Source organism: Pezoporus wallicus, unplaced genomic scaffold (assembly GCF_028554395.1).
Source record: "Pezoporus wallicus isolate ANWC-B61680 ecotype Strahan unplaced genomic scaffold, APGP_CSIRO_Pwel_v1 contig_11546, whole genome shotgun sequence".
Lineage (NCBI taxonomy): Eukaryota > Metazoa > Chordata > Aves > Psittaciformes > Psittacidae > Pezoporus > Pezoporus wallicus.
In genome coordinates this window covers 309,106-335,149 of record NW_026639324.1, presented here as the reverse complement: position 1 = coordinate 335,149, position 26,044 = coordinate 309,106, and the positions used below count along the sequence as shown (strand labels likewise).

The 26,044-nt window shown below is 56.8% G+C and overlaps 2 protein-coding genes across 12 annotated transcripts in view; one reads left to right on the top strand and one right to left on the bottom strand.

The window, feature by feature from the left end:
- BAIAP2 (BAR/IMD domain containing adaptor protein 2) overlaps positions 1 to 23,875 on the bottom strand; it is a 140,662-nt gene extending 116,787 nt beyond the window's left edge. For all 11 annotated transcript variants that reach the window (XM_057414236.1, XM_057414241.1, XM_057414238.1 and 8 more), the window contains exons 1-6: positions 23,718 to 23,875; positions 15,593 to 15,668; positions 13,565 to 13,651; positions 4,091 to 4,152; positions 3,843 to 3,914; positions 3,372 to 3,509 (exon numbers count right to left, since the gene is read on the bottom strand). In XM_057414236.1, coding sequence (XP_057270219.1) covers positions 3,372 to 3,509; positions 3,843 to 3,914; positions 4,091 to 4,152; positions 13,565 to 13,651; positions 15,593 to 15,668; positions 23,718 to 23,789 — 507 coding nt within the window. In that variant the 5' untranslated portion in view covers positions 23,790 to 23,875. The remainder of the gene's footprint in view (positions 1 to 3,371; positions 3,510 to 3,842; positions 3,915 to 4,090; positions 4,153 to 13,564; positions 13,652 to 15,592; positions 15,669 to 23,717) is intronic.
- SGSH (N-sulfoglucosamine sulfohydrolase) overlaps positions 1 to 26,044 on the top strand; it is a 291,535-nt gene that overhangs the window by 41,663 nt on the left and 223,828 nt on the right. The gene's annotated exons all lie outside the window — the stretch shown is intronic.

Below are 26,044 nucleotides of genomic sequence, written 5' to 3'. Positions count from 1 at the left end.
CTCAGTAACTACATAACTAAGATGAGACATTGGAGGCAGTTTGGTGCCTCAGCTTTCATTCCTCGTGTTTAACAAAAGCTCAGGACTGATTCATAAGGAACAAAAAGCCCAGCTTTATTGTGACATTCAGCACTAACAACCCACAACCACAGCATCTCTTTTGACCATGACAGACAAAGCTTTGGAGATGGAAAATCGCTCCTGCAGCCTAATTGCACTCTGAGCTGCTTTTAAGCTATGTGAGTTGTCTTCACAGCAAACCACAAGGTGTTTTACATCCCCAACCATTTTAATCCCATCCTCATCTATTAAACTCCACAAAACAAGCACAAGAAACAGCACAAGATGCGAGACCTGCAGACAAACCTGGATCAGCTCTCGCCATGCAACAAGTGACTGATGCAGCTCAAGAGATGCTTCCTGCAAGCATCCGTGAGCATCACGCTGCTGCCTGACTCCAAGCAGACCTCAATCCCCATGTTCCCAAAGCTACTGCCCAAAAGCCACAAGAGAGTCAGTTATGTGCAGTGCCTGCTGAATATCAGCATTTATTTCTGCTTTACAAAGAGGGATAATCTAAACTGAAGTCACAGGTGAGAGGTTTGGGCTGATCTGTTGGGTTTTCAGATCACTCTAGCAGAGCATGGAGACAAACCACACTGGTACCTGGCTCAGGTGAGGACTGTCCTCTGCCCCCCAGCAAATCAGAGCCTGAGCAAATCTCTCACCTCAGCAGTGAGGGGATGTTACAGAAACCACATCCTGGAGCTCTGGACAGCTCTGCCTCTCCCACCAGGCTCATCTCACTGGCAATGACAAGATGCGGTCACTTAACAAGTGGTGAAAAGGCAGAAAGGAGCAGTTCTGCTTCCTGCAGCATTAAATACAGAGAGGGATGATGACAGAGCATCAGACTCCTGGCTGCCGCCTGCTACAGGAGCTTAAGTGGATGAGTCTCCAAAAGCAGAGTAAGATGCTATTGCCTCCTGCAAGATGATGACTGATGCAGCTACCAGGACGCTTCCATCCACAGCAGCTTCCCCCATTACGAGACAAGTCATCTGCAACAGCCCATTAGGAGAGCTGCATCCAGTTGCTGCTCATCAGTCTGTGGTCCCCAGGCACCAGCCTGATGAAGTCTTCAGCTTCCTGCAAGCATCACCAGGTGCCTCCAGCAGCCTGCTTGGAGGTTGCTGGGGTTTTACAAGCCAGCTGCAGGGCCAGCTAAGCAAACTGAGCCCCATGAGGAAGGATTCTGTGGAGCAAAGCCCCTCCAGGTGCTCCTGGTTCACTAAGCCTGGTTTCACTAAGCCCCGCATGAGGCTCCCAAGGTAGCTCCAGGCTGGACCCATCCTTGCAGCAATACCCCACTCTGACACCCTGGTAAAGGTAACAACAACATCAAGGGTGGCCCCAAATCACCTCTTTTCCTGTTGAAAGGGAATACCAGCACTGCAGCAGCTGCAAAGAGAGGGAAAACTGCTCTCTTGGCTGAATTCAGCCATTTAACTTCGTGTTTTGATCTAGGTTGGAAAAAAAAGCAGAGCGCAGTTGAGCAGTCTCATAGCTCTTTAAGCTCAAAAGCCATCATAAGGCTTTTTGAGAGATAAGCGCTTCCTAAATACTTACTGCTGAAAGATTAAGAGAATGAAAGCCTGATCCTGTTTCCCTGCCCAAAGCTCCTGTGCTAACAGGACTACCCCATCCCCACCGCATCCCAGCGGGAGGATCAAGCCACCGCTCCTCTCTCACTGTATAAAGCCGATCACTGGGATGGATTTTCTCCTCCTCCGACTCCGGGCGTGGGTTGGGGATCCCGGCACGGCAGCAGCCCGGGGCGGGGGTTTGGCAGGAGAGGGGTGGCTCTGGCGGCGGCTCTGCTCTGTTGTCCCTATCAGCACTTCCACAGTTTGGGGATAACAAAGGTCTGATCCCCGCGCTCCCCACGCTGCGCCTTTTCCTGCTCAGCAGCGATCCAGAGCGAGGGCTGCTGCAGACGCTGCTGCCCAGGAGCGGTTTGAGCTGCTCAGCTCCCTGCAGCGGGGCACGGCACCAACCTGCGCACACCGGCACCTCCGGGGCTGGGAACATCCACGAGCTCCACGCCACACGCGGTGCCTCACCGCGGGAGCTGCACGCCGAGCCGGGGCGGGGGACGGCGGCTGCGTTGTTCTGCAGGGCTCGCTCTGATTCACGCTGCCAAGACAATGACTGATTCCCCGGGTTCTAGTGCAATTAATGTCACTTCCCCAGCACAACCTTTGTGGTAGCTATCTGCTGATGGCTTTAAATGCCACCCTGTACGCAGCCCCCACGAGGGAAGTGCCAGCGACATTCAGAGCCCCTTCAGCAAGCACGGATCACTGACACGTTACCAGCCTGTGGCATCCAAAGTCACAGGTCCCGGTCCCAGCAAAGTGCATGCTCTCATGCCTCAGACAGGGGTAGGGATTTCTGCCTTCAGGGTTCATTGTCCCCTTTTCGAGGTCCTATTCATGCTGCAGTCATTCGGTGGCTTTAACTCCACCAGCAGCAGCCGTGCTTTCAGACAGAGCGGGTTTGCACGTAGGTGCATCAATTATTTAAGGTTCCCACATTCCCGGCGAAGCTCAAACTAAAGGTTGGAGACCTCAGAAGACAAACTCCTGCTGTGAACGCATCAGTAACCTGCGTGCTGCAGTGCCTTGGCACATGCTGCTCATGGCTCTGGCACCAGCCAGGGATGTGCCCTTGGATGCTCTCCATCAATATCCCGACCCCAACTCCATCCCTACAGGAAATCCCAACACCCAACCTCTGAAACGCGCCCACCCTGCAGCACTGCCACCCAGGCACGTGCCATGAGGGATCCCTGTCCCGCGCAGCCACAACCTGATCAGCCACCGGCACGTGGTCGGTGCAGGAGCCCACACCGTGATCACACCGCGGTGATTCACTGCGGCCGCCCCGGCACACGCTGCCGCCCCGGCACACACTGAAGCGAACACCACCCAGAGGAAGGTGGATCTGGCACAGCAGGAATTAGGGATCTTGTGGGGTTCATTCATTAAAGAGCACCGGGAGCGGTGGATCCAGCAGGTTCATCACCACCGCACAGCCCGGCACAACATCTGCCGTCAGCCTCCCCCTGCTCCGTCCTCCCCAAGGGCAGCCACGAGACCAATGTGCTCCATCACGGGCTGCCACCTCCTCCCTATCCACACCTCCCACATCCCACCACGCTCCTAATGCTGCTGCCCCCGCTCCTCTGGAGAGAACAGCGAGCCTGTATCTGAACGCTTGTAAGAACCTGGCCACCTCTAGTGTGTGGTACCCAGCACCCACTGCCCACCTCGAGGATGCTCATGTTCCTCCCATGTCCCGGGTCCTACCTGCAGCTCCTTGTCAGAGTACTTCTGGGGGTTTTTGCTGCCTTGGCTCTTCTTCCGAAGCTTCTTCAGCTCTGCCTGGCACTTGTCGAGCGAGTCCCCTTTGCTCCTTTGCTCTGTCTGGTATTTTTTCAGCGCAGCCTGGATGGGACAGGAGAAAGCTCTGAGCAGCTGAAGCCAAACCTCAGCCACAGCTCCTGCTGCTAAGGGTTGGCAGAAGTAAGCAGGACCCCCCCCAGCCTTTAGGAGAAGCGGGTTCCCCATGGCCCAGACAGCAAACAGGGACTTGAACAGTCTGACATGGAGGAAAAGGCTGTTCTGTGCATGGTGATGTGTGATGGTCAGAGACCATCAGCAACCAGGGGCATGAGTGATGCCTGGGCACAGCCATCCTTGGGTGGGGAGCTGGGCAGCAGGAAGGGGAGACACGGAGATGCCCAAGCCAATGCCAGGCTATACAAGTCCATGACTCACACTCAGGTACCGGGAGTCCAGCTCCACCTTCTGCTCCAGCTGCGTCAGGAGCTCGTTGTGGAAGGACTTGAGCTGCAGGCAGAAAGAAAAGACACGGTTCCTTGGGGAGGGCTGACAAACCCTGCCCGGGGAGCGCCGGGCAGGCAGGGGAGCGGGTGTCACCCAGGCAAGAAGTGAAACCCATTGTGCCTGGCTGCAGCACCAGCAGAGCCCATGGCCACGAGGAAACCCTGGCCACCCTGACTCACCATCTCCTCCAGCTGGTTCTGGATCTGCCGGTGCACCTCTGCCATCTGGAAGAGCACATCTCCTGCAAAGACAAGACGCAGGGAGGGGGGTTGAGGCACCAAGCTCTAGGGGACACCCCTGGGCTGGGGCAGATGGCACCCTTTTAGCATGGAGGGGATCGCAGATGAAGCCACGGGTGCTCCTGAAGTACCCCCAGTGCCCATCTTTGGAGAACTGTAGGTGAGGTATTCATCTGAGAGACTTGGACACACACATACACCTTGTGTAGCATGAGGGGAAACACGGGCAAGCAGCAGTGGGACCCCAGCACCCAGGGGTGCCCATGATCCATTGAGCCATTGGCCACCCCAGCTTCGATCACCTTTACCCAAGCCAGCCCTTAGATGTGACCAAGGAGCCAGAGACAACGATTCCAAGACAGGACCCTCCTCTCGACCTGAGAGTGCGGCTACTGAAAGGATCAACAGGGACAAGAGATGCTGCGCTAACAACAGATGGCAATTTAACCAGCACCCTTAGAGCCGGGAGCTTTGCCTGCCGCTCCCTGGCTGTGCTCAGCCCCAAGCCAAGCACGGAGCCCTCCCATCCCTCGCCCTGAGCAGCTGATGGGCAGCCCTGGGACTCGGTCCAGGTCACAAGGCACGGAGCTGCAAACAGAACTCTGTTGGTATTTGCTCGACCTCAGGGCGCAGCCGTGCAGCCAGGGCAGAGCCGAGGGCCAGCCCCACAGGCAGCCGAGGGATCCCAGCTCTGCCTCGCCTCTTCCTTCGATTCTCCTTGCCCAGCGCGGCAGCGATGCAGGCACACCCCAGTGCGCTCTTCCAGGGAGGAAGGGCCGGGTCCTGCCTCAGCAAAAACCCCGTGGCTGGAGCCAGGCACACGCAGGAGCCGCTGGGACTGGAGCCAGCGCTGCTGCACGACCGAAGGCACCATCCCCAGAGCACAGCAAGCTCTCGGAAGAGCCGAGCTCCGTCAGCTCTAAGTGCCCTGTTGGGAAGCTCTTCCTTCCAGCATGGCAGCTTGAGGCTTCCAGCCTGCGTGGAGCTGGTTGTGAACTGAAAGCCAGGAGCTGTGTCTGAGCCGCTCCTGTCTCCGCAGCCAGTGCAAAGGAACCACTGGGACCCTCAGTCAACCCAAAACCAGACGGTGGACACTGGGCATGGTCGCTCCATCCCTGGCACACACTGGCCATGCATCATCCGAGTGTCAACACCGCCGGCTGAGCAGGAACAACCTGGCCCAATGTTTCTTTGCTCTTGTGACTGGAGCAGCTCGTACTTTGCACCGTGCATCGTGTGTCAAAACCTTCTGCAAACACTAAAATCTGATCCCTTTTTGTCCTTGGCAGGCACCAGTCCCCTCTGATGCAGTCACAGAACCAGTTGTGGCACTGGTAGGTGCTCAGCCAGCGCTGACTCTCCCCATGGCCACCCTGTGCCCAGCAATGCACAAAGACACAAGGCACAAGCTCTTCCCTGGGAGGGTGCTGAGGCGCTGGCACAGGGTGCCCAGAGAAGCTGTGGCTGCCCCATCCCTGGCAGTGCTCAAGGCCAGGTTGGACACAGGGGCTTGGAGCAAGCTGCTCTATGGAAGGGGTCCCTGCCGTGGCAGGGCTTGGAGCTGGAGGAGCTTTAAGGTCCCTTCAACACGAACCATTCCATGGTTCCACAAAGCAAGAGGTGACCGGGCACGGCTGCAGCTCCGCTCCCTCACCAGGAGCACACAGCCGCAGCCCTGCTGGGACTCCTGCAGGCGCCTCACAAGGTGCTGATGAAGCGCAGGCTGTGGTGAAGAGCTGCACACACCAAGGGGGGGGCCGGGCCAGGGGCCACCACGGCAGCACCGCCAGGAAGCTGCTCTCCGGCCGGGCTGCGACATCTCAATGATGGGAAGTGCACGAATTCCCACTGCAAGGAGGCGATGACGCAACGCCGGCGCTTGGCTGAGATTCCGGTTTCAAGTCTATGAAGGCAAGGGTGGCTGGCTCCTTATTGCCGAGGCTCACACCACCCCCTCTCCCTTTCGCTTCCCGTTGGGCCAGAGTGGAAAGCCCAGCTGGGAAAGCCGGCGCAGAGCTGGCTGAGGGCTTTCTGAGCTCTCAACCCACCGGGGAGCAGGGACCAGGCTGCTCAGCCGTGATCTACCTATCCCCAAAGGCAGCCTCCTGCACCAGAACAGGGCTCTGCCCCCACCACATTCCTCACCCAGGGAATTAAGCTGCTCCCAGCAGCCAGGGAGGTGCGTGGTGCGTCTCTCAACAGATACTCATCTTTGTTTAGACTTTCTCCTCCATCACCACCCCCGTGGCTCTTATCACGGTGAGCACGGGGCGTTTCAGCCCCACATCAAAGCCAGCAGCGGTGCGGAGCTTTCCCCACCCAGCTCCGCGTCCCAGCCCGGGCGAGGGGATGCTGCCGTGCCCCCCGCAGCCGGGGGGCTGTACCATCACCAGCGGTGCGGTGCGGCCCAGCCCAGCCCCGAGAGCAGCTCAAGGTGAGCACGGCGCTGCAGCCGGCGCGGCGCAGGAAGGCGGCTGGATGGATGCCTGCCTGGGAGCACAGGAGCTTCCGCCGGAGCCTCTCCAGGCTGGCTCCATAGGGATGGCCCCCGGCTCCCCGTGCTCTGCCATCACCGGGAGCCCATGCGGAGCAGCAGGATGGGAGCCGAGTCCCGCAGATCGTAGCTGCGGCGCTGTGTGAATTCGCATTTAGCTCCTCCGACACCCCCATACCCCCCAGCACTGCAGAGAAGCTACAGACGTTGTTAGACATTGAGGTTTCACCCCAAAACCTCTGTGACTAACCCAGCGTGCAGCAGGGCACAAGTTAAACTGTGACTAACAGATACCACAGGAGCTGGAAGCTTAAATCCAGCCCCAGCTCAGAGGACGTTCTGTGGCATCACGGTGACAACAGGTGCCGTGTGGTGCGGGCAGAGCTTGACGGCAGGGCCAGGACCACGGCACACACCCCAGCAGCAGCACAGTCACCCACACCATGGGCACTCTGCATCACCCACCAGTGGTATTTGTAAGTTAAACACAGTGATTACACACTGCAGCAGGGCAGAGAACAGAGCAAGGGCCTGGGTCACAGCGCACGCTGTACAGGGGGTGGGAGCCCCATACCAGCCTCACAGCCAAAATGCGCATCCTATAGGTCAAGAAACCCAAGGTTAACGTCTCACCTAAGCCCAGAGGCAAAAGCAAGGATGAGGAAGGGTGGACACCAGAGCCAAGGTTTCACCTGCCCTTACCCAGCTCACACAGCTTCCCGCAGGCTGCCAAGCACACACAGGGAAGGAGGAGCTGCTATTTACGTCTGACTCACAGTATCGCCCTGGGAGAACTGTAGGGGCTATTGTGGGCCCTTCCCTACCACACCCAGGCACGGGCAAACAGGTTGTTCCACATCCCTCCCATCGCTATTGGCACCACGCAGGAGCCAGCTGCCCCTCCAGAAGGCAGAGCAGCAGGAACCCCTCTCACGGGGTTTTGCTTTGACTTCTCAGAGCCTCAAGATTTCCCCCCCCCCTCGATCTAGATAGCAGCTATTTTGAATAGAAACACCAAACAGTGCATCAGCAGAGGAGCCAAACTGCTCTGAGCCGGAACATGCTGATGCTTGCACAGGGCTGAAGCAGCCCAGCCTGTCCTGCAAGGGCAGTGGAACCGGTGGCCAGGGGACCAACTCCCTGGCAAAGCCACCAGCTCCTGCTGCCACCGGCACCGGTGATGCTTACACAAGCAAAACAGCACCACAGCCTCCCCGGCACTGCTCCTTGCTCCTGCGAGGTGAGGGATGCAGCACCACCAGCATCGCTCACCATCAGATCGCTTGCTTTGGACATTCAGATCCCAAGCACAGAGCATGAAACAAGGAGCCCAGGGGCTCAGCTCCTCCACTCTTTCACACTGTGCTGGGCTTTATTTTTAAGGGAGGCCAGGAAAGGCGATGGTGCTGTCAAGGAAGTAACCAAGCTCCAGAAAAGGAGTATTAGCTCCTTAATGAGAAAAACCAACAGACGGTAACAGGGCAAATTGTTTGAGCTCCTGCAGCTCAAGAGGGAAAAAAATTAATCTGCTTTTCAATGGCTGGTTAAATGCTGTTAGCTGAATCCTTTGATGCCGAGCAACCACTTGAACCCGGGGAGGGATGTGCCAGCACATTCCCAGGGCAGGCAGAGAAGTGAGAGCACTGGGTGCTTGGAGAAGGGCACAGGAAGACCCTGCACCAGTCACCGCTCTGACACAGGCACCCAGTGCCCTCCTCCCAGACTTTGCTGGACAGGAGAGCCCCATTGCTTTGGGTTTTTTATGGGGGGGGGGGGGGGGCAGGGGGAAGAGCACCACCCTTGTGCATGTTTTAGTAAATAAAGCACTGCTTCAGGGTGAAACCTGCCCCCGAGCACAGCAGAGCTCTGCTCTCAGCCCGGCAGTTACCAGTTCCCCTTTCAGCACCCCGCGCACCCAGTTTCACACCTCCCATTTTCCACCAGCAGCAAGTGGAGCCGTTCACCCTGGTCACGGCTCGGGCACATCCCCACCGCTGCCTCCCCATCTGCACAGAGCCAGGCAGCAGCTGCTCACACGTCACATCACGCGCTGCAGACCTGATCAAGCCAGATTCAAGGCAGAAGCACGCTCCTGAACGCTTCTGCATTCTTCTTCCCACCCATTAAAGCGCCTCAGCCCCAGCTCACAGACACAGCACGTGCCATGGCCAAGCCCTCCGGCCATGGGGAGCAGCACTCCCCATCCCAGCACCTCATCCCAAGGCTGCTCTGCCTGCACCAGCGCTGGCACTGGGGGACGATCCCTGCGTGTGCAGTGGGAAGGAGCCCAGTGTGGGGAAACAATCAGCTTCTGGCGGCTGATTTGCTCCCTTCCTCTTCAGAAGGGTTTCACTCAGCACGGCCCCAGAGGATGGTGCCGATCTGCTGATACTCAGCGACTCATCAGCACTACCGTGGTGTGCTCTGCTCCCAGCCTCTGCTCCAGCCCAGCAAAGCCCGAGACATTCGTGATGTCCTTATTGAGAGACAAGGTGAAGGAAGAAGCAGGCGGCTTCCCGAGGCACCCTGACCGGGGCAGGTTCAGAGACACATCCCCAGTAATTGGCTCCCTCGGGCTGAGCAGTTGCCACTGACACCTTTAGCAGGGACAGATGAGAGAGCTGGGCGACCTGTGGCTCCCGACAGCCACCCCTGGATGTGAACAGCCCCTGTACCCGGATCGGGATGTACAGACCAGCGAGTCCCTGATGCTATATTGGTGGCACAGGAGGACACAGAGCTCACCTTCACCAGCCTGGAGCCACCGGGCTCAGACCCATGGGAACCGATCCACCTGCACGCCAGCAGTCCCAGGAGGGGAAGCAAACACCTCCAGGGCCCAGGGCTGGCCACACAACAAGCTCTGCCCCTTCCTAAACCCTGCCAAGCTCACAGCATTGCCAATGGATGGCAGAAACCAGCCCTGGGACACACACGTGGCCCCTCCTCCCTCCCAAGAGGATGGAGCATCCTGCAGGAGCTTGTCCCGGGCACGCAGCAGGTAGGCATCCCTGGAAGGTGCCACCACTGGAGCTGAAACCCAAATGTTACCCACAGCTGCTACCCGTCAGAACTCCAGCCAGGCAACATGCTCCTCACAGATGCTCGTTTCACAACCCTCCACCCTTGCTTTCCCAAGCACAGGTTGGTGAGAACAAGCCCACTGCTATGGCAGTCTGCTTGTAATCAGATATGGAGGCAGTGAGAAGGCAGCACAGGCAGCAGCACAGCAAGTCCCTTCCTGAGACAGGCAGCAGCTTTTAAGAGGCTTTTCCCTTGTGTTTGTGCACCCTCAGCAAGCCCGTTCTATGCTCTACGGCAGCATCATGGACAGGACCAGGCTCTGTGCCCAGCTCCAGCCACAGACCCCCTTTCTGGGCCCAGCATGACCAGTGGAGACAGCTCTATCCTACATCCCTCTGTGATGCTCATCAGTGGTTCCAAAGCTGCATGGAGATGGTTTAAAACCCCTTGAAGCCCAGCATCCTTCACTGACAAACAGCTCCAGGACCACAAAGGTTCCACTGGCCCCAGTTTTATTGTGCAAATCATGTGTGAGAGGAAAGCCAGGATCTACCAGAGCCTCATTACAGTCCAACAATGGTTGACTAATTACGGCACGTCCTGCCCTTTCACAGCACTGAGCTTTAGTCAGAGCAGCCTTCACTGACCCAGGGACCTCGGAGAAAACCAGCGGCTGAGCAAAAGCCCCCTCCAGCCCTGAAGGAGCTCCCTGCAGGCGCTGCTCAGCCCCAGCACCCCGGTGCCTCCGGCCCCGCTCACAGGCACGTGCTTCCCTGGAGGAGAAACCCCCTTCCCGTGACTTTGCCACGGCCCAGTTTGCAAGTGGGACAAAAGGAACAACATTCGTGGGTAGCAGCCAAGGGACCCGAGCAGGAGCCAGACACCGGCCAAAGTCACCCGAGCAGTTGCACCCAGGAGGCCGGAGCTCCTTGGAAGCAGCTACAAACCATCATTCCCAGACCACTGGAGCAAACCCTCACTGATCAGACACCGTGGTCATGCTCCTCACGTCAGCCTCCCCAAAGCCACTGCAGCAGCTACCCAAGAACAGCACAAGGAGCCTCCCTCAAGGAGGAACTGTGAGCGCGGGGCTGTCCTCCATGTGCCAGAAACTGGCCAGCAGCCTCAGAGCAGAACAGGAATTACACAGAGAAACTGTCTCAGGGCAAGCTTCTGTGTGTGGACAAGTGGCAGCTACACCCAGCAGAGCATCCCTTTAGTTAGAAACCAAGAGCTTGAGCATCCCAAACCTCGGCAGTGGGGTTCAGACAGAGGCACGACCCCACCAGACGCCTGCACCCAAAACTCAAGCCGCAGAGCCGATTACAGCTCAGGAGCTTTATTATGGCTGGGCTTTCCATGCCCACCCGGGATTATCCCGTCTACACACGGAAAATCTGATGGAGAATTCACAAAATGTGAAGCTCTGAGCAGGGAGCGGAGCCTGGAGCCAGGGTCAGCGCTTTCAGCACGACAAACGTGCAGCACACGCACCACAGCAGTATGGTTTTAAAGAAGCCAGCATGAAGCAGAACAAGCCACCCTGGGTCGCCGTGCTGGAGAGCTGGCACGGCAGCACCCAGCCCGGGACGGGCAGTTCTCCAGCACCCAGCCTGAGAGCAATCCTTTGCAGTCACAAGTACTATTGGAGAGATGATGGCAGGAAAACACGGCTGGGCTGGAGCACCCGGAGAGCCACAGCAGCTCTCCAAGCACAGGGAAGCCTCCAACCCCCCTGGAGCTCCTGGTCCTTGGCTGTGCTGGGTCACCCAGGGGGTGCAGAGCTCCCATGGCCACCCCAGCACAGGCAGCATCACTGCAGCACAGCGAGGGAAAAGATGTGGCTGCTTAACCCCATTTCTGACGTGCGATCTGCAGCGTTTTTAATGCTCTTTTGACACCTCCTGCCCCAGAAATGACATCAGAAAAGTACCCCCATTCACAAAAGGGTTATGGAGGGAAACTTAACATCTCAGATTCTTTTCCATGGAGGCTGGAAACAGACCTTATCTGTGGTCCCAACCCGAGCATCCCAGAGCCCTGCCTGCAGCCTTGGAGCAGCTTTCCCTGTCACAGAGGAAACCACCATCACAGGGAGAGAAGAGCGAGGGCACAGCATTAATGCAAATGGCAACCAAGAGCATCCCCGTTTGCAGCTGCCTCTCGCGGGGGGATGAAATAACCCAGACCTCAGCGCTCCTTTCCGGCGCTATCAGCAACCCCAGCGCAGGCACCGATAAGGTAAAGGTGTTCCCAGGAAGAGCCGTACCTTTGGGAGCAAAGCTCTGACCTCAGCCGTTTCTCAGCCCCTGTTTACCCAGCACGGGAGGGGGCTGGTCCCTGGTTATCAGCTCCACGAAACCACAGCCAGGAATTTTATCTCCACTTTCTTCTGCACGGAGCAGCTGCCACAGTAAATACCAGCAGGGTCAACAAAGCGGGGAGCAGCCGCTCAGCACGGCTCTGAGCTGAGCCGGAGCTGCCAGGATCCCCCTTTGGATGTGCTCACACAGGGGTGGAAACACTGAAAGCAACCCCAGAATACCCAAGCCACACAACAAATGCACCTCCGGAGACTGACGGGGGGCACTAAGGATGGCTGCTGCCAAACCACCATCCTCAGGTGAAGAACCAGCACCACCAGAACGCACCAAAGCCAGGTTTGAAGTGAGAGCAAAGCCTGGAGCTGCTCTGCAGGGGAGGCAGGTTTGGGGTCTCCATGCTCCTCCCTGGCTGAGCCACCTCTGACAAGGTTTTCCAAGCTTTCACTTCCAGAAGGACAGAGCTGCTGCCCCTTTCCACCCCAAAGGGGTGGATGAGAAGCCCATAGTAAGGTCTGCACAGCCCTTACAATCTCTGTCTCTGCCTGCATTGCACACAAGGCTCTTGTTTTATTTATTAAACAGAAGCAGATTGCCATAGGCAGCTCTAATCCAAGCGCTAGAATCGGTTTCCATAGACACTTACTGCTTCCCTATCACAACCCAGGCGCAGGCAGCGAGCTGTGGCTGGGGTAAGCAGTGCCTGACGCTGAGCACAGCACAGGGGAACCGAACCCTGGCTCCTGCAAGGGGCTGCTCACGGACTGCTCCATCAGAGTCATTTCAGTTCCACCTCTGCTGTTGACTGCCTCAGAGAGCTCACCACGAGCAGTTTGCCACCTCCTAGGACAGCAACCAAGGGAGCCAGACCTGCAGGAGGGACTGGGAGGAGGAGCTGACCTGGGACTGCAAAGGCAACGAGACCAAAACCCATCTCGGCCCCACAGAGCCTTAGAAAACACTGCAGCATCCCTGGGAGGAGCTGGGAGAGGAGCCACCTCGATCCACGTCTACACAGCAGAACAGCAGCGAGGGGGAGAACACAGGAGACACGTCTGAGCAATGGGAAGACTGGAAAAGCATCTCCCAAAGGACTAAGCAGAGGAGGAAAGGGAGGAAAGGGAAAGGAGGCACCGAGCATCGCAGCTCGTGGTGCCTGTCGCAACTGGGATCGACTGGGCAAAGACCAGGAGGAACACTCCCCAGGACACCGACCTGCCCCGTCCCCTCTGTCACCCCCAGGGGGGAAGGGGCTGCCTCAGCCCCACAGCAGGAGCTGGCGCTTTCCTCCCCCTTGCAAAGCAAGACAAACGCCAGCAAAGCCGCTCTCTGCAAACGCTTCCTCTTTGCAAACACCACAAGCTGACAGTGCCCCAAAATCCTGCACTAAGAATAGCAGGCTTTTTTTGTTTTAAGCTACATTAAATACAGAGACGCTTTTACCATTCACATGAGGCACGATCAGCTCCGCACTGAGCTCGCTATCCCCTTCAACAGCAAAAAATCTGGTTCCATCCCTGTGCTCGGAGCCTGCTCCGGGTTGTGGCTCCGTTTAGCAGCAAATTGGTGACTTACCCAGCTCTTTAGATCCTTGGCTTTCACTGGCCAACTCTCCCATCTTAACCAGAGCATCAAAGTATCCTTTTGCTGCATATGTCATACCTAAAAGCACCAAAAAAATGCAGGTTATATTCTCCTTAATGGCTATTACAGCTTCTGTGACACCAAATAGATGCTAGACACTAAAACAGACATTACTTCAAAGGGCTTAACCCCACAGGGAGGGACTACATCACAAGAGAAATGAGGGGAGAAAGAAGAAAGCTGGAGCAGCAAGTTTACAGGGCTATTTGGGGGGGGAAGGTAGGTGCAGGCTCTAGGTGGTTTTCATTCCAGTGTAACCATCAGCCTGCTGAATGCTGCTCAGAAAAAATCACTGTGGAATAATTGAATATCACAGACTTTTCATTATAGTTCAGGCTTGTTTGTTGACATTCCAGCTCCACTCTCCACTTTAATCAGATAAGCAGGGGGTTTCCTGTAATCACCAGAACATGCTGTACAGCTTGAGCTCAATGCCGTCAAATGAGGTGCTGAAGCCTCTTCCAGTGTGATTTACCCATTAAGACGCTTCCTTCAGATGCCCCCACAAGCTCGGAGATCCAAAATAATGGATGACCAAAGACATCTTCAGAAATTACAGGAAGATCTTGAGCTTCAAAGCGCACTCCCAGCGAGGATGTGAGGGGAGCAGCAAACAAGGGATGGCTCTGGTTACCCACAACGTGCTGCAGCTACAGCCTGCCCGAGCTCGGCTGGGATAACACAGCTCTCTGTAGATGGACCCCACCACCCGGCTCATTAAAAGCTGCATTATCAGTGCAACATTTCAGAAGGACACACAGAAACCATGGTCCCGAGCGCAACTTCCCCCCCTTCAGCCCCTGGCTGCAGACCCAGCAGGCAGGAGCACACCCAAACCAGACCTGCTTCGTCAGCATCACTAACAGAGCTGGGCAATGCTGCTGCTGCTGCTGCAAGGGTGCATGAAGTGCCCCATCCCTGGGGATCAGAGTCCACAGCCCCTGAGCACTGGACCGGGGTGGACGGGCACTTCCCACGTTACGGCCAGTTGATCCATTAAAACCTAATTAAAACCATTGCTGGGAACTGGCAAGAAAGCAGCGTGCAGGGGAGTGCCTGGAACCTGGGACCAGCAGGAGGGCTGCTTCTGAAGACGATTCTGACCGTAACATCCAGGAACCTCATTTGACTTGTGGGAATCAAAACCTGCTCCAGGCGCAGGGCAGGAAGGCACCGATCCTTCCCAAAGCTCGTATTGCAAACATGAGACATCAAAATATTTCTTTCCACTGGCTCCAGATGATGACAGCCTCTTCCCTAAGGGGCGTTTGCACTGAGCCAATTAAAACTAAAATCCAGGATACAAGAGCAGTGCAGCTCCGGGATGAGCAGAGCATCCCCAAAAGCAAGCAGCTGCCCCCTGCGTCAAACAAAACCTGCTTTAAACCTCCCTAAAACCAAGCTGAGGAGGGCCCAGGCACTATACCAAGTCATTTTAAGGCAAACGAGTCCAATTTTGGTTTTCTTCAATTTGTATTTTACTCCTGAGCATTTCAATTTACACCTCCGCAGTGACTCCCAATAGGACCCTGTATTCCTAATCAAGAGATGCCACCAATACTCTTAGGCTTTTCTCCCTTCTTTTCCAATGCATTTGCCTGGGCAATTTGAACATTCCAGTAACACATCTTTAAACAGAACTTAAAATCTTAATTCCAAGTATTTAAAGTAACATTTAAAGATAATCTGGTTGGAGATGTATTTGTTACCCAGTCATCACTCAACATTTTATCACTTGAACCCCTTCCACATCCGTGGCACCACAGCACATTCATGTCCTGCACATCCTAACAATGTGAGCTTTGTATTGAGGACCAAGAACCATCTCCCCAGCTTCCTCCTCTCCCTCCTGCTGAGAACAAAGAACATCCCAAGGGAGTTTTGCAGCTTTCCTCCCTTCCAGCCTCACAGCCCCCAGCATTCCAGCAATAAACACAGCAGCAGCACAGTTTCACTTACTTGCTAAGGCTTTTTCATAGGTCTTCCCCATAGAAATGAAATTCCTGAGGCTGGGATTGAACTGCTCCATAATCGTCTAAAGGAAAAAGAAGAACACTGTGAGGGATTACGGAGACGACCAGGAGGCAGTCAGAGCAGCTGCCCTGGGGCTGCCACACCGACCTCCGTGCTCAGAAATGCAAACCCAGCAGGAAACCCCCCCAGAGCCCTTGCAGCAACTCAACTCAACCCAAGGTTATCGATGTCGGCAAGAGGATGCTGGTTCACACCAAGAAGCCTTCATACACCCATGTCCTGCAAATAATCCCGACTGGTTTGGGTTGGAAGGGACCTTCAAGCTCATCCAGTTCCAGCCCCTGCTATGGGCAGGGACAGCGTGTGCTAGAGCAGCTTGCTCAGAGCATCATCCAACCTGATGTTGTACAAAATAATGCACAAAAGCAATGGACCTAGAGGCTGGAAGGGCAAATTTTCTTCTCATTCAGGGTAAATCAGAAGCGTGGATTCAGGGCAGGGCAGAAGTGGCCTGAAGCTAAAGCAAACACGATGGTAAGAGCTGCTGAGCACAGCCAGGACATCAGCTGAACACAGTGACCCGTGCTGCTGCTTCGAGCCATGCCCTTTGCGAGGGTGACTGGAGGCATCTTCACCTCTCACCAAGGGCAAACACTCCACAATGCTCTTCCCCCTACCGCAGCTCCAGAAGTGTCATTGGCACTGTCAGGATGCAGCAGTCAGGGAAGATGCCCCAAGTATCCTCCCTTCATCCCACAGCTCGATGGAGGAAGGCCAAGGCTGTGTTTTGAAGGGTGGTGGCTCTGCAGTGCCTCAGCACAAGACGCCTTTTGCAGGTGCTTCACTGTAAGAGACAAATGAGTGCCCCAAACCAGCAAAGTATGGTTATTGTTATGGTTATATTTGCCACATCTGGTCAGTGGCTGGTTGAGGCAGCAAGTACCAGCACTCAGACCAACCATGCCATCGACCCGAGTTCTGCAGATGATGAATGGTGATGTCCTGCTCCTGGAATGGCCTTGGGGAGCAGCAGCAGCTTGGTGTATTGTGGACAAGCAGAAGGGGCTGAAATAACCACCAAGGAGCTGAACTGGGAACAAAGCCACCACCATCCCCACCGAGCTGGTGCCAGCCACCGCTGAAGCCACATGCAAGGAATTACACCTCGGTCCCAAAGCCCTTGGTGTCACTTTCCACCTGCAGATAAAGGCATAAAGGAGGGTGTTGGTGCACACCAGCAGCAGTCTGACAGCTTCTCCTCCCTCGCTTTAAGGTCCTTATGGAAACACGAGGGGGAAGGAATAATCGGCTCACGAAGAAGAACGGCTCTTTGTGCGCTTGGCAGGGCAGCTCCGGACCCTCCCCGGCCAGAGCCATTCAATCCCCGGCACCGATAGCATCTCTCAAAGCAGACACCGGTTCCCAGGCGGGCTCTGGGACAGACAACAAAAATCTCCATTCTATTGCTGAGAACCCAACCCCTGGACCAGGCCTGGCTGCAGCGGAGCAGCCCCGCTCCCTGCCCCACCGCGGGGACGGCCCCTTGCCCAGGGTACCACCAGGCAACAGTTTGATGCCTAAATCTCCCCACACACCCAAGCAGGGATGCACCAGCACTCCCCTTGGGAAGCAAGGCCTTGGCACCCCCCCACGCCACGCTGCTGGCAGCATCCCATCTCGGGAAGGGGAGGGAAGACGAGAGACAGACACTTACAGCAAATAAGCTGATTAAGCATCTGTCACTTCTTCTGAAGCCGGCCAAACACTATAAAGCTCATTTTCTGCCTGAGGCATTTTTATCCCGAGTTCCTGCTGCCTGGCCTTCGGAGGCTGTGACAGTTTAATTTTCCTGCCGTGGGTGCATGTGTGCAAGGCTCAGGCAGCGCCTTCCCCGCCTCAAACCAGCCATTTTCTCGTTTCTACGAGCAGGAACGTGTGTAGAGCACAGCTCAGGGACCAGCGCCGAGCTGGGGAGCATCACCGGGGTTTGTTAGCAGGAGAAATGCTTTCAATCCTCTGGGCTGCAAGCCACCATCCCGCAGCCCTTGGGGTTTTAGGTCCATCCCACAGCACCATACGCAGCCCTGCACAGGGCCAAAGATGGTTGCAGGGATGTGACAGGAAAGCATGAGGCTAATGAGAAGCTTCGCTGCTAATTGGGACTGCAGGTCAAGCAACACGGCGCATGTGGAAGCTGCTTTGGGGCAGCACAGAGCCGCTCAGTGAACACGCTCAGCTCAGGAGGAGAAAATGAACCTGTAGCAAGAAGCCACGTAGCGAGCTGCCTGCCCTCACTGTAGAGGCCAATTGCACAGGAGTTAATTAACACTGATGAGGATTGCTCCATCCTTCCCAGGTCAGCTTTAACCCCGGTCAAAAGTCTGCCTGTGTTATACCGCAGAGCGGCGGGAGGGATGGGATCGCTGCCCGTGGTGGGGACATGGACGCATCCCCAGTGCCCATGGTGGGGATGGGGACGTGGACGTGGACATGTCCGTGGTACCCACAGCAGGGACAGGACATGGACGCATCCCCTCCACCAGCAGAGCCATGGCTCCAGCCTGCACCACGCTCGAGCTGAGCCTCAGCACTGGGAGGCTGGGTAACGCTTATGCGGAAGGAATATTGGCAGGATTTCTGTGGGGAAGTGATTCTTAAGCAGTTTGCTGGGTTAAGTGCAGTAAGTGTTTATGTATCTGTATGTACACATGTAGATATCAAGTCATTTCTGCAGCAGTGCTGATATAAACACATCTCCCCGAAGCATGAAGCTTAGTGAATAAATGATGGGGTAGGAGCTGCAGCCGAAGCTTCGTCCGCAGAGCAGGAGCCCCGAGGAGCATCACTGGAATGGAGTCAGGGAAAAACCCTTCCAAACTCAGAGCATCCTCCTCAAACTGGAGGGAACCAAAGCACCACTTGGCTGCAGCAGCTGCCAGCACCGCTCAGGGCAGGACCCTGCTCCCCCCAACCACCAACAGCCCTTTTAATCACAGAATCGGAACGGTGTGGGCAGGGACACGTTCCACTAGAGCAGGCTGCTCCAAGCCCCATCCAACCTGCCTTAAAGCAACAAATAAAGAGAAAAAGGCCCCAGAAGGGGTCCTGCAGCTGGGCTGAGGCAGGGGGAGGTGACTCACTGCTGCCCAAACACCACGGCCTAAACCTGAAGAGGAAGTTTGCTGAAAGCGAACGTTTTGAAGACATTGTCTGGGGCCTCCAACACAGCCAGCGCTGCAGGACGAGGGCACTGCAAAGGGCTCTTCACTGCAGAGACAAAAATAGAGCTTTTCAAGCCTTCTTCTCACTCCCAGGGTGGGAAGGGAAGGTGACTCCAGACCTGACGCACCTCCACATCCCCTCCAGGGGGGAGGCTGAAAAGCCACCAGCTGCTAAGGAGAACTAGTGAAAACCAACCATCTTCGTGTCCGGAACACGCTTCACAAGCATCGCTTCACCCACAGCAAAGCGCCATGGCTGCTCCTGCCACGCTGCCGTCGCACGGCCACGGATGCCCCATGGGCAGGGCAGTGGTGGCAGGGGGGTGCAGCACAGCTCCCCATAAGCCAGGGAGGTGAGGCCAGGTTTGCAGGACACCGCAGCAAAGCTGATGTGCAGCAGAACGCGGGTACCGGCAGCAAACCTCGTCCCCACTCCGATCCCGCTCCATCGGCACCACCCACGAGTTGTTTGCCTTCCACGCGCTGCCCGGGCAGAGCTTAGAAAAACAGAGGCAGAAAAAACACCCCAACCCTGGCAGCTAAAGGTTGAAAGAGCTTTTCCTTTGTTCCAGTGCACTCAGCTCCCCGGGTAACGGCACTCAGCTCCCCGGGCCTGGCACGGCTTTAGTCAGCTGCCAAAAATGAAACTAATGCAAAGCACAAGGTCCTGTTGAATTAGGGGGGAGAAGGAACAGAAAACAAGGTCCCCGCCTCTCCCCTCTGAGCACACTCCAGGCTACAGCAAGGATCTAGCGGCCGCTCTGAGGCTGCAATGGGCAGCCCATGGGTAAAAGTTTAAGCCACCCCGAGAACAAGCTGGGACCGGAGCTGGTTCAGGTTGTGTCAGGTTTCTGCTGCGTAGGAAAGACCCAAAGGAAGGACAGACACCTCCTTAAGGGCTTTCAGAAGTATTTAAGAGCAGGCTCTCCCCAGGTGCATCCCTGCAGCCTCCCAGGGAGCTCATAAAACCCAATACGGAGCAAACCCAACACCAGGCTCCCCTCTGCTCTGCTGGGGCAGAGGCTGTGGTCTGCTGGGTGCTGGGGCTCTGCACCATGGCTGCCAGCAATGTGCACGCTGCCCTGATTACAGCCAGGCCTCATGTCCAGCCTCTGCTCCACACGGGAACACGGCAAAGGGAGGGACAAGCAGGGATTGAGGTGAGGAGGCTCCTGGATTTGCCCAAGGGATGAACATCCCCACTTAACACCACAGCGTGGGCCGTGCGTTGGGCTCCTCTTCCAGCCATCCCAGTCCCACTGGGGATGTCCCAGACACTCAGTGAACACAAGTGATGGACTCTCAGCTAAAACCCAGCTTCAGTGTTCTCCCAATGCCAGTTTTGATGCCCCTGTGCAGCAGCAAGGTTCGGTGGCTCCTTGCAGGACCGGTGCTGCACAGTGGCAGGGGTGGCCTGGGCTCAGCCTGGCACCCATGGGTGACAGCAGGACGTTATGTGACCACGACAAGTGCCATCAGAAGGGCAGCACTGTGGGACTCCGCACTACTCCACAGCCACGCCGCCGCAGCAGCTCAGCCCTAACGAAGGTTGGTTTCTAAACGGGCCAGCCCTGCTCTGGGAACACCTTCATTATTTCTGTATTAATATTTAATGGGCAAACCCAGCCCAGCGCTGCCTCCATCCGCTCCTCCTGCCCTCTGCTCTTAGAACGCAGCTTTAAGAGCCAAGTTTCTGCTGGGAGGGAGAGGAGCCTCGCTGGGTGCTGGTCTCAATTGCTCACAGCACACACACGCCCCAGCTCTGCCGCCGGGAACATCCCCATCCAGCCGACATTCCCGGGTACCATAACACATAACAGCAGCGTTCCATAACCCCACCGAGCTGCTGACGGCTGCCCTGCTGCATCCCTCCCTCACCGAGCACTCCCAAAGCTCAACCCAAGCCAACAGGAATGGCTGAGCCACGTCCCCCAGCAAGGGCTCTCCCAAGGTCCTGCCCCAAAGCCAGGCAGCACAACCAGGGTCCAGCACAATCCTTACCGCAAGGGAGCTCAGGAGCAAGGGGGTTGGGGAAAACCCCCCAGGTCCCCATCGAAATGCATTCAGTTTCTATGAGCTGTTGTGTCTGAGGGTGCAGGGCTGGCCTACACCGTGCAACATGAGCAGCACAGGAGTGAAACCTTAGCCACGAGCAGGCTCAACAGAGCACCAAAGGTGAAGCACCACGAGCAGCATCGCTCATCGGCAGGAGCCAGGAGCACGGGAAGTGATCCGGGTACCTTCAGCTTTAAACCACTCCTCAACCCCCAGGTTTCAACAACCTGTAGATGCAGCACCTCCGCAGAGGTCAGAAACCACTCTCCCAAACTGAAACACCCAGAGGGATGGAGCAGCCCCTCGTCACCCCCAAAGGGCACTGAATTCAGGGCTGGCTCCAGGGGCCAGCTCCTTCCTCCTCTCACAGCAGGTCCCTCCGCTGCCAACGCACCAAACCCCACAATTTTCCTTCTGATTCACTTAAGCAAGAATGTCTCCCCTTTCCCTCTGGACTGGAGATAACAAAGCAAGAGGCTGTTATGTGGGCAATAACATTTATTACAGCTGATGTGCAGCAAATGACCGTATCAGGAATGCTGCCTGCATTTGTGCAAGACAATTAGGCCTCGAGTTTGGGGTGGTTTTAAGCAAACACCTCTTCAAAGGCAGAGCTATTCACACACCATTGCAAAACCATCTTCCACAGGAAGGAACGGCTTCAGAATGAAACAGAGGTGAGCATGGAAACGGCAATAATCTAATCTGTCGTAAGTGAGATGGATTTGTCTTCAGGGGAAGGAAGACTTGCCAGCACACACAGCATCCTGAGCAAGGGATGAGCAGAGATGGGAGCAGCCCGGCTTGGCCACATTGCTGCCCGTCCGCCCAGCGCCCACAGCAGAACCACTACAACCGGGTCCCCGGGAGTGAATCAGCGGCAGGGAGGGTGGGATTACGTTGGCAGAAGGTGCCAGCAGCCTCCGTCTCCCTCTGCAATCACTACACATGTGTGGGCAGCTGCGTGTAGTGGCAGCATCGGCGAGGGGGAGGCTGACAGCTCCTCCACCAGCTCATTAGCACCGTCACTCCGAGGGCGAGCGCTGGTGCTGGAAAGCCATTACAATGGGCTTCCTGAGCAGAACGCCCTGGGCAAGCCCGTGCAGGAACGGGTGCCTGGCATGGGGCTGCCTCCTCCTGCTCCAGACCTCGCACGGAAGGGCTCAGCCCCCTGGAGCCCTGGCAGGACCACAGCGGTGGTGGGAAGCAAAGCGTGGGGCAGCCGCTCACCCTGTGGCTTGGGTCTGGTGGCTGTGGCCAAACCACCCCTTCCTCGGGGCTGTTGCCTCCTGACCACAGCGGTGGTCAGGCCAGAAAAACACGGGACAAACCCAAAAGTCCTTGGGCAATGGGGATGTAAAGCACTGAGGGTGGTTTTGGAGACCTCAAAGCTTAATGGAGCTCCAGAGAGTCACTGAGCCTCCAGCCCTCACACCGGGCTCCGGTAGGTTGTAGAAGTGTTCAAAGAACCAGGCAAACACTGGGCTTCTGCACGCACCCCCTGCCACACATCTCCAGAGGCCAAGAAAAGCATTGTTACTTGGAGACAAGGAGAAAAGGCTCCTCGTCCCCTGCAGGAAACAGTCAGGACCTCCAGCTCCCAGAGCAGATGTTGGGTTAAACCACATGGGCCTCCAGCACATCCTCACTCCCTGCACCCTGACTGCTCCCATTAAAATACTGAGAAATTAAAGTGTTCAGAGGCTGACAGGGACCTTTGGACTCCTCTGTGTCCATCTTTGACTCCTGGAGCCATGAGGCCCCGTGCACCCTCTGCTCTGCGGTCAGACCAGCCAACACTGCCGCTTGCTCTGGCCATGGCTGCTCTGCCCCATCCCTTGGCCTGCTGCTCACACGGTGAAGGAATCTGACGGTCAGAGGCAAGAGCAAAGCCTGGCCACCATTCACCCTTCAGCCTCAGCTCCTGTGGGAAATGAGCTTCATTTAAACACTGTCCTTGTGATGGCACAAACCGCCCCGCACGCTGCTCACAGGGCTGCACCCAGGGAAATTGTGACCTGCTCCACAAACCTGTTATTAGCACAGTTCTTCGAGGACAACACACCTCAAACACTGAGTCACCAGCTGAAACCGTTCCCAGCAACTGTCCCCAGACCGACCATCGCTCAGGCAGGGATGAGCTCCAGCAGCTCTCGCCCTGTGTCCTCGCAGCCACAAGGCTCCATTCAGACCCACTCTACAGCCAGAGCACCCAAGATTTTGGGTGCCATTAGCTCTGCCTGTGGCTGCTCTGCCACATGATCCCCAAACCAAGACTTCAGAACTTTACTACCTTGGTATTGCTTGTACTAAATTCCTCTATATGATGCTTTTTTCCTGCTTAATGCTCCTAGGTAACTCCATCCCAGCACTTAAAACGCAGGAAATCATGCAAGCTTTCCAGTTTAACAAATGACATCCTGCATTACACGTTAGGCTAGAAAGGTTTTATTAGCCCCGGTCACAGGAGCCAGCGGAGCAGAAACCACTTCCCTCGCAGGGAAAATTAAAGCACATATTTTGTGTTTTAATGACACTGGGGGCAAAGCAGGAAGAGAAAAGCCGAGATTTCCCAAACTCCAGCTACGGCCGGGACACGGGAAAGGCTCCGACCGCTCCGGGCTGCGCCCGGCTGCCCTGGTCAGGGGGGTTTGGGGCGCCGGTGGGATGAATTAACTGGGATAACGCCGATCCCCCCCCGCGGGGTCCCCTCGTCCCGGGGCCTCCCCCGCAGCCGCTCCCACCCCGACGGCGGCTCCTCCCGGCGGGGGACGGGAAGGATGCGAGGGGAACAAGCGCGATCCCCGAGGGCGGCGCGGCGGGGCCGGGCTCACCTTGTAGACATTCTCGGTGAGGCGGTGAACCTCCTCGGAGCGGGACATGCCGGGCGGGCCGGGCAGCACCATGGGCGGCGGCGGCGGCGGAGGAGCGCAGCGAGCGGCGGAGCGGGAGCGGCACCGAGAGCCGGCCGCGACGCCTTTTATCAGCTCCCGGCGGCCGCCACCGCCCCGCCCCGCCGGGAGGAGCCACCCCGAGCCGGGCCGGGCTCCGCGGTGAGGGGCGGGAGGGGGGGCACCGGGATGGGCGAGCTCCTCTGGCCCTCCTGATGCGCCCCATCCCGCACCCCGCTCCCCGTCCCATTTGCTCTCTCTGTCCCATTCCCCATCTCCCTATTCCTATCGCTCCCTACACTGTAGTCCCCATCCCATGCCTTCCCTATACCCCATTCCACATCCCAAATCCCATCCTCTCACCCATTTCCCGTTCCATGTCCTCCTTATACACAATTCCCTATCTTGTACCCCATCCCGCACCCCATTCCCTGTCCCATGCCCCCTTTATACCTCATTCCCCTTCACACACCCCATTCCCCATCCCATGCCCCCTTTATACCCCATTCCCCTTCACACACCCCATTCCCCATCCCATGCCCCCTTTATACCCCATTCCCCATCACACACCCCATTCCCCATCCCATGCCCCCTTTATACCCCATTCCCCTTCACACACCCCATTCCCCATCCTATGCCCCCTTTATACCTCATTCCCCTTCACACACCCCATTCCCCATCCCATGCCACATATTCCATCCCACAGCCCTGCTGTACCCCACCCTATGGCCCCAGTATTCCCCACTGCACCTCTGCTTTACCTGTCCTGTATCTCCTGCCATACCCCACGTCCCTCAGCTACCACCCAGCACAGCCTCGCCATACCCCACCAGCTGCTGCTGTGCTCCATCCTCAGCTACGGGATGGGAAAGAGCAGCCAGCGGATGCAGGGTGTTGGTTTTATAAGGGGAAAGGCAGAGGACACTGACCAGGAAGGCCGGGAGAGCAGAGGTGGGATGAACCAGCACCATGGTGCATGGCAGCCCGGTGCAGCACATGTGGTGCTTGCCTGTGGCCCTGGAGAGACCAGCACGGGCAGGAGGACAGGCAGCTCCTGTCCGCCTGCCCCTCGCTGTCCCCACACTGTCCCCACACTGCCCCACTGCCTGGCCAGCTCCGAGACCCAGGCTCACACCTTGCCACCTGCAGCACCGGCATTCCCCTGGGAAGCCCTCGGAGCCCTCCTGGCCGCGGGATGGTGAAGCTGGAGATCCCTGTCCTCATCCTCCCCATTCCTGGGGCCGGCAGCAGCTTTTGCACAAGTCCCAGGACACAAGGAGTGAGGACATGCCCTGGAGCCAGCATCCCGCACCCCACTGCCTCACAACCCACCGCACCTGGCACAAGCCACCACTGGCTGCCTTATCCTGGCCCTTGGGCCAAGCCTTCCTCTCCCTCCTCTCTGCCACGAGGAGCGGTGAAACAGTTAAGCAGCTGAGTGTGCTTTTCCCCATCATCTCCTCCATCAGTTCTGAGAACAGTCGATACCTTGGTCCCAAACCTCCTGCCTCTATTCCGCTTCCCGCCTCCCACTCTCCATCCCAGCCCCGGCAAGGAGCAGGGGGTGCACCAAAGGCAACCGCTCGCTCTGGCCACATTTGGGTCCCATTTTGGTTTCTATCCCCTCAGATTTCACACTCCAAAGGACAGGAAAGAATTTGCAACCCCTGAGAAGGGTTTTTCTCTTTTTGCTGCTTAACCCTTTCCAGGGGGCTGGAAAAGAGAAGCAGCAGTGGGTCATCACCTCGGGGGGACCTGGGAATGAGGCCACCACAGGAGACGTTCCCAGGAGGGATGCCCAGCTGCCTGTACCAATACAAGGTCCTCACTGCCCCTTTCCCTCTCCATCCCGCTCCATCCCAAGCAGCCAGTGCTGGCAGTACACTGCTCCCTTGACCAGACACCAGGTCCTCACTGGTTTTCCAGTGTCGGCGATGGATTCCAGATCAGGAGAATGCCTCCATGCACATCTCCATCACCCTTATTTTTAGTTACGTTATGTAAGTTCTTCGCGACGTCAGGGATGTGGGGGGTTCTTGCATCTAATTGCAGAGTGACAGCCCAGCGACTCCAACAAGCTGTTCCTCTGGTGAGGAAGATAAAAGGATTTGTAATTTCTCATAATAAAAGAGGCCTTTGGGGACGACCCTCAGAGAATCTCGCACATCCAGGCCTGCTCTCAGGCAGCTGCTCCACTTTCTTCCCAGCCTCTGCTTCTCCTTATCCCCCAGGAAATGTGAGCACTGAGAAGCTTTCTCCCTCCTACCCGC